This window comes from Camelina sativa, chromosome 2 (assembly GCF_000633955.1).
Source record: "Camelina sativa cultivar DH55 chromosome 2, Cs, whole genome shotgun sequence".
Lineage (NCBI taxonomy): Eukaryota > Viridiplantae > Streptophyta > Magnoliopsida > Brassicales > Brassicaceae > Camelina > Camelina sativa.
In genome coordinates, this window is record NC_025686.1 from 23,483,020 (window position 1) to 23,491,070 (window position 8,051).

An 8,051-nucleotide genomic window follows, 5' to 3' on the forward strand; every position below is an offset into this window, starting at 1 on the left:
CCGAATTGAACCGAAATTAAATTCGGTTCGGGTTGATCGGTACACGGTTTATTCGGGTCGGTTATCAGGTTTTAAATCAATTCCGAATTCTAACCGATTTTTTTCTAATTCGGTTAATTTGAACCGAATAAATAAAAAAAATTAAGATAATGGACTAAATTAACAAAAAAAAATTTACAAACCACCAAAATAATAATGGACCTAATAAACCGGCCCAAAACAAATTAATTAAATATCAAACAAATCCAATAATTACAAGCCCAATAGCCAGATCCATTAGGGTTTTCCAGATCTGATGATGTGCCGCTGCGGGGAACTATGACGGCGGGCTGAGACGGCAAAGATGGATGGTTCCGGGCATGCATTTTTCCACCTGCAAAGAACACAAACACAAGAAAATAAAAAAAACCCAGAAGATTGATGGATAATCTCTGATTTGAAAGTAGAAAACTCAAAGCGTAAAGTTCTCCAAATCGAATAAGAAGTTATCAAGATATAGAAAGAGCTTACAGAGCAAAGAATCAAACATGGAATCAATTAAAGACCGAGAAGAAGAGCTTACCCTTGAGAAATTTTACAGGTTGAATCTCTGATAAAAGTCTTCTTTCTTAACCGCGACTGAGAATTGAGAGAATGAAAGAGGATGTACAAGATGTGATGATGATTATTAATTAGATCGGAGAGAAATATGAACTGGAAGTTTTTCTCTCTCTCAATCGCAGAAAGCAGAGGCGAAGAAGAAGAGAAACAAAACTAGGGTTAATAGTTTAGGGTTAGGCTTATATATGGCTGCGGATTTTAATAAACTGATCGGTCCGATTACTGAACCGAACCAAACCGAAATCCGATTCCTCAAATTAATTGCGCCGAACGGTTTAACTTCCTTTCTTCGGTTTATACCAATAACCGAAAATTTCGGGTTGTCCGGTTCGGTTTGTTCGGGTTTTACCGAACGCCCAGGGCGAATCAATACCCTTCTCGCACAAATTACACATCCAAATTACACCGACAATGATTTTTTTAAGTATGTCATACATAGGTTAATCGAAAATTCTTTTAGACTAAGATATACAACCATAGGTTAATTACCATTGTCGGTGTCAGTGACAATGATTTTTTTTAAGTTCAGTGACAATAATTAACCTATGTATGACATACTTAAAAAAATCTTACTACACACTTTATTTGGGATTTGATATTAAAATTTCGGACTTCGTAATATTAGTTCTACAAAGTCAATAATTTTTGACTTTGACTTTAACTTTATTGTGAATCGTTATATAAGAATAATTAATCTATGATTTTATCTCAAAAAACTTAACTCTATGACTTTGATTTATTTTTAATTAACCTCCGTATAAAATCAAGTATGAAGTATACATGAAAGCCAACCAAAAAAAATCATTTTGTACCGTTTGTCCAACTATAGATACAACTTATGTCAACTTATTCTACTTGTACATGCACAATTTTGAACATCAGAACAATAATATAATTTAATTATTTAAGATATTATGAAAAATCAAATTTATATTATTTATTATAAGAAATAATATCTATAGAATCTGATAGTGAAAGCTATAATTTCCAAGTTTTAATGTTTAGAAGATGTGATAATATTTAAGTACATTATAATGATATTGTGTGCTACTTGTGAACGATTTGTACATAAGAATATTCTTGACCGCCAAACCCTCATTGACCAAAAGAAAAGAATTTGATTTACTGAAAAAACATCTAAGATCAAAATTTTTAAAGACACTTTAGTAAAGATTGTCATGGTTTATGTAGTTAATGACACGTCAAAATGTTGAGGTGGATTAACTCATGAGTATTTAGTTTAAGAAATCGCTGATAACATGACAATAACTAAAAGTTCTGTTACGGCCTAATCAAATTAAGTTGTTTACAATTTTTGAATTTAGTTACACAATTTTTAAAGAGAAATACTTTAAAATAAAATTAAAATAAGTTTTATGGACAATTAGAGCACATACATTATTAAACTTCTAAAAATATTATTATTTGACACATTACAATATTTTAAAATTAATTTTTATGTTTGAAATATTTATTTTACATTTAAATTATAGTTTTGAGGGTGTAAAATTTAATATTTATAGTTTATGATTTAATTTTGAAAATTTAGTTTACGTAGTTGATGAAAGCAGATGGTATAAACTCATTAATCAAGGCAGATGGTGAAGGTTACTCGTCAGTGAAGTAATACAAACCAATGATAAACCGGAAAAATAAAATTTGAAATTTTTTTTCTTTTGTTTACAATTATTGTGTTTTTATTTGTTTAATTTGTGATACCATGGATGTTTTTGTTTAAATAAATTTGGGTTAACTATTTCTATATATCTGCATTGTGTTTAACTGTTTAATTACAATGGTGATTACAATTTTGACATCCTGTTTTCACGTGAGTGTTCATTTATTTTACAAAAATCCAGATAAATGGACCAAATGATTAACCGTTACAATATTAGTCTATAAACAAAAAAATATTTTGTTTCGATTATATACAATCTTGAATAAAATTTTATATAAATAATGCCTAAAAGTTTATAGATTTATATAAGTCATATAACTGTTTTTTCATACTGTAATAATAAATAAATTTTTATTACAAAAAAGTTATACAAGTAAAAAGAGTGAACTAAATGAAGTTATAAATATATAGATCAAGTAAAAAGGAGCAATATTATATTGGGCTGAGTATGACGCGCAAAAGCCCAACGAGCCTACAATTTCGATTAATTCAAATTGTAATCTATCAAAACGTGAAAAAGCTATTAGCGAGTTCTGCGACTGCGACTGCGACTGCGACTGCGAGCTTGATTCCGAACTTGAAATCAAATTTTTCATCATCGTCTTCTCCGTTTTAAGAGCAGAAGAGATGATGAGCTCTGCAACAGCAATTGGAAACTGGAAGCACACTGTTCTCTACTTAAACTTAATCCTATCTCTTCTCTACTTCATCGAATCCCTAATCTCTCACAAATTACACATCAACCATAACAACGTCCGTGTGAAGAGGTCTCCAAATCTTCCTCTACGGTTCCGCGACGATGGCACATTCAAGATCCTCCAGGTAAGTTGTGTTTTCTTCTTTGACTATGTCTCTCGATTCGTGCGATTCTCTGATTATTGAATTTGAATTTTGATCGCTATCGTTTGATTGCTATAATATAGGTTGCGGATATGCATTTCGGAATGGGGACTATTACTCGATGTAGAGATGTGTTGGATTCTGAATTTGAGAACTGTTCTGATCTCAACACCACTCGGTTCCTTCGGAGGATGATTGAAGCTGAGAGACCTGATTTGATCGCTTTTACTGGTAAATTTTTTCATTGATTTATTTTTTCTTGTGGATTCATATGAATATGTGTGTGTTAGGTTATGTTATGTATACTTAGTATTTGGCTGATCTGTAGTTAGATGTTGTGTTTCTTAAAGATCTCCAAATATAGTTGAACGAGGTGTACAATACAATTGTGAGAATGATTGAAGAAGAACTTAGGTAAGTGTGTGCCTTTGGTTACTGAGTTTTGTTTATGTTGTTGATGATATTAGGGGATAATATATTCGGATCAAGTACTACTGATGCAGCTGAATCTCTACTTGAAGCTATTGGTCCAGCTATTGAATATGGAATCCCATGGGCTGCCATTTTAGGAAACCATGACCAAGAATCCACTTTGAACCGTGAAGAACTGATGACTTTCCTTTCTCTTATGGATTTTTCTGTCTCTCAAATCAATCCACCAGAAGAAGATGGGACCAAAGGAGGCACAGTAAAATCAATTGATGGCTTTGGGAATTACCAACTCAGAGTACACGGTGCACCTGGTTCTGTGCTGTCAAATAGCACTGTCTTTGACCTCTTCTTTCTTGACAGTGGAGATAGAGAAATAGTCCAAGGTAGACGAACATACGGATGGATCAAGGACTCTCAACTTCGTTGGCTTCAACATACTTCTAAACATGTAATGATTTAAGCATTTCTTAAAAGCTCACATATTATTTCTTTCATCATAATTACACATTCGTCAAGATTCTTACCTCTAAAGAGACTTTCACTGACTAAAACAGGATCATAACCAGAGGATTCCCGATAATCCTCCTGCGTTAGCCTTCTTCCACATCCCTATCCCGGAAGTCCGTGATCTGTGGTACACGCCCTTTATTGGGCAGTTTCAGGAGGGTGTGGCATGCTCCGTTGTTCAGTCAGGAGTCTTACAGACCTTTATGTCCATGGGAAATGTAAAAGCTGCGTTTATTGGACACGACCATGTCAATGATTTCTGTGGAAATCTAAAAGGGGTATGGTTTTGTTACGGTGGAGGATTCGGATACCATGCTTACGGAAGACCAAATTGGCACAGAAGAGCAAGAGTGATAGAGGCTAAGCTCGGGAAAGGAAGAGACACATGGACAGGAATCGAATTTATCAAGACTTGGAAACGTCTCGATGACCAAGACTTAAGCAAGATAGACGAACAAGTCCTATGGGAAACTTCCGATACATTTCTGAAAGGATAAACGGGCAAAGACATATAAAGGTACTTATCTCGTCCTGTCATGAAATTCCCATCTTTTGACGTTTCGTGTGAGAATTTTCTGAGTCCCTCTGCGTCTAGACTCATGCATGACTTGCACATGATAGATATGAGTTTGTTTGTCTTGAAAAACGTTTTTCAGACGGCCACAAATTCGCATATGTTAAACGTCAGCTTTCTCATTAGGGGAGAATAGTACTGTCGAAACACATGTGAAATGAAACACAGAATTTTCGTCTGGGATGCTTTGAAATGGTCAGTTCGTCGCAGTTTCGGTGTGAATGTGTGATCTCTTTGACTATCTGACATATTTCGTTTTTTTTTTCTTCTTAAAAAATATGTATTACGATTACTATACGATCGTATGATGCTCATATGCTGAGTTATAATGTCGTCACAAATAGTTCCATCGTCGACTCATTTCTCATTTTTCTTGTTATGATTTTTGTTTGTTTCACTAATTTTGTCATTTTTTCCGCTTTTTTTTTTAGTACAATTATGTTTCTGAACTTTTCTTCTGGTCACGATTCTAAACTTTGATTAATAATTTGTTCAGGACAAAAAATTTTCTTTAGTGGCCACACTGTTTTTATATTGACAAGTGTGAAATATTTTAAAGTTTTCCATAAAGGTATCAGAATCGTTATATAGTTGAATATCAATAACCCCTCGTGTCGAATATCATATCATAAAATTAATATAATAATATTCTTCTAGTCCTTTTTCTTTTTTTTTTTTTTTTTTTTTTTTTTTTTTTAATTTGGAAATATCTAGATTTTTTTTTTGACCAAATTACTGTTAGTATAGATCTCATTTTCATGTCTAATAATGGATATAAATTTTTTCTTTTTTAGTAAGAAGAAACAACGGTGGTGGTGTATAACTCTCTACGTTGTTGTCTCCCAAGACTTTGGTCTGTCTCATTCTCATTCTCTCTTTTTCGCCCTTGTCTATATAAAGCTCACACAATTCGAGAGAGGAGACCAACGAAACTAACCAGACAGTTGGATTCTAAAATCTGTCGGAAAATGGAGAATACTATCGACCAAGAATTCAGCAATTACTGGGAACCCAGCTCTTTCCTCCAGAACGAAGAGTTTGAATACGACAGGTTCTTTCATTCTTCTCTTTTTGTCTCTTTTACTTTCCAGCTGTTTAGATTTTGATATTTATTCCATTTCTTGAAAAAAAATAGCTGGCCGTTGGAGGAAGCGATTTCTGGGTCGTATGATTCGAGTTCACCAGACGGGGCGGCTTCGTCGCCGGCTTCTAAGAATATTGTGTCGGAGAGAAACAGAAGACAGAAACTTAACCAGAGACTCTTTGCTCTTCGATCAGTTGTTCCCAATATAACCAAGGTTACTTNCCAAGAATTCAGCAATTACTGGGAACCCAGCTCTTTCCTCCAGAACGAAGAGTTTGAATACGACAGGTTCTTTCATTCTTCTCTTTTTGTCTCTTTTACTTTCCAGCTGTTTAGATTTTGATATTTATTCCATTTCTTGAAAAAAAATAGCTGGCCGTTGGAGGAAGCGATTTCTGGGTCGTATGATTCGAGTTCACCAGACGGGGCGGCTTCGTCGCCGGCTTCTAAGAATATTGTGTCGGAGAGAAACAGAAGACAGAAACTTAACCAGAGACTCTTTGCTCTTCGATCAGTTGTTCCTAATATAACCAAGGTTACTTACGACTCTTACCTCTCTTCGTCTTAACTCTTAATTTGTCTTCTAATTCCAAGATCCGAGCTTTACTATGGTTTACTTTTTTTTTAAGTAGATGGATAAAGCATCAATAATCAAAGATGCTATTAGTTACATACAAGGGTTACAATATGAAGAAGGGAAGCTCGAAGCTGAGATCAGAGAACTTGAATCTACACCAAAGAGTAGCTTGAGTTTCAGCAAAGATTTTGATCGTGATTTACTTGTTCCTGTCACATCCAAGAAGTTGAAGCAGCTTGATTCTAGCTCTTCCAGTTCTCTCATCGAAGTTCTCGAAGTAAGTCATGCTTCATTGATTCTTTCACCTTGAAGTATCATAGATTAATTTTTCAAAATTTTAAAAATTGGTGGGTTGTTGTTTTGTGTGTGTGGGTGATTTGAAGTTGAAGGTAACATTCATGGGAGAGAGGACAATGGTGGTGAGTATAACATGTAATAAGAGGACAGACACAATGGTGAAACTGTGTGAAGTCTTTGAGTCATTAAATCTCAAAATCCTCACTTCCAATCTCACCTCTTTCTCTGGCATGATCTTCCACACTGTCTTTATTGAGGTCAGCAAGCATCTTTCTCTCTTTCTCTCTCTTTAGTTAGTAAGTAGTAGTAATTAGTTAATTACTAATTTGAAGTAATGATTGCAATTTAGTCAAGAGTGGATAGTAAACTTTTAAAGATAAAGTTAAAGGAAGCATTCAAATATAGTACTATATGATTACTTTAGTTAACTTTTCTAAAAGTCTCCATCATCCAGTATGTATGTAAATTGCATGATATTAATTTCTGTTGTTTCTCAACTATTTCTTAAAATTTACCAAAGTGGAAATAATTTGTTTTCCTATATTTTGTTAGTTTTGGGTAAACGGTGGATCGAAATTCTGGAATTTGGAATTTGGAATATGATCTGATTTTTATTGGGTTTTTATAGCATTTTTTTTAATGTGGTGTTTTTATTATTCGTACCAAGTTATTTTAACAATAAATGTCTCATTCGTGACGCTGGCAATGGAGCGTTGTGTTATTACTTTATTTGTTTACCTGAAAAAAATAATATAAATACTTTTTCCAAAATGCAAGATTTTGATACTTATTTTTTTAGACGACATGGACCTTTCTGATTGATTTAAAGCAAAGATTTTTTTATTGAGTAAACTAATGATGATATCATTATACACAATATTCGGCTTATTCTTTATCTGGTAACAATTATTTTTGTTGGCCACTAAAACTTAGTGTAGGGTTGGGCAAAATAACCGATAACCAAATAACCGACCGAAACCGAACCAAAAAAAACCAAACCGAACTGAACCGAAATTTTTCAAATACCCGAATGGTTAGTAAAAATCTATATCCAAACTAACTGAAACCGAACCGAACCGAACCGACAATTAAATGGTTAACCGAAATATCCAAAAACCTAGAAGATATCAAATATTATATACTTAATATTATGCAAAACTATAAAATAAACTTAAAATATAAATTATTTCTAGATTCAAAACAATTAAATATTTTAAATAATCAATATATGTAAATGTTATTATTTTGAATTTACAAAGTTAAATACTATTTTGTAAAATTGAATCCATATTTTTCCCTTTTTTGTATTTTTGTTATTGTATATTTGGTTAATTTTGGTTATATTCGGTTAGTTTTGGTTATATTTGGTTTATTTGGTTAATGTTAATATAATTTATGTTAGTTATGGTTATTTATTTAAATAACCAAACCGAAACCGAACCGAAAGAAACCGAACCGAACC

The 8,051-nt window shown here is 33.2% G+C and overlaps 2 protein-coding genes across 4 annotated transcripts in view; both read left to right on the forward strand.

The window, feature by feature from the left end:
* On the forward strand, window positions 2,809-5,513 carry LOC104734023 (probable inactive purple acid phosphatase 28). Of its 2 annotated transcripts, none has more exons than XM_010453534.2 (5): window positions 2,809-3,100; window positions 3,202-3,349; window positions 3,586-3,998; window positions 4,105-4,574; window positions 5,426-5,513. In XM_010453534.2, exons 1-4 carry the CDS (start codon window positions 2,906-2,908, stop codon window positions 4,552-4,554), a joined length of 1,206 nt encoding a protein of 401 aa, XP_010451836.1. In that variant the 5' UTR covers window positions 2,809-2,905; the 3' UTR covers window positions 4,555-4,574; window positions 5,426-5,513. The 2 variants fall into 2 exon arrangements, with proteins under 2 accessions (XP_010451836.1, XP_010451842.1); XM_010453540.2 differs by lacking the exon at window positions 5,426-5,513 and adding an exon at window positions 4,714-5,165.
* Window positions 5,583-8,051, forward strand: part of LOC104734012 (transcription factor bHLH35) — a 4,598-nt gene continuing 2,129 nt past the window's right edge. The window contains exons 1-4 of one of the 2 annotated variants that reach the window (XM_019236928.1): window positions 5,583-5,682; window positions 5,767-5,929; window positions 6,348-6,569; window positions 6,676-6,846. In XM_019236928.1, the coding sequence (XP_019092473.1) occupies window positions 5,600-5,682; window positions 5,767-5,929; window positions 6,348-6,569; window positions 6,676-6,846 (639 nt within the window). In that variant the 5' untranslated portion in view covers window positions 5,583-5,599. The other variant, XM_019236929.1, reaches the window with a different exon arrangement.

What these genes read in the sequence shown, in the direction of transcription:
- LOC104734023 (XM_010453534.2), top strand. Translation starts at nt 2,906, where the DNA reads ATGATGAGCTCTGCAACAGCAATTGGAAACTGGAAGCACACTGTTCTC. An exon ending in GCACATTCAAGATCCTCCAG is followed by an intron (nt 3,101 to 3,201) that starts GTAAGTTGTGTT and finishes GCTATAATATAG; the next exon opens with GTTGCGGATATGCATTTCGG. An exon ending in TTCAACATACTTCTAAACAT is followed by an intron (nt 3,999 to 4,104) that starts GTAATGATTTAA and finishes TGACTAAAACAG; the next exon opens with GATCATAACCAGAGGATTCC.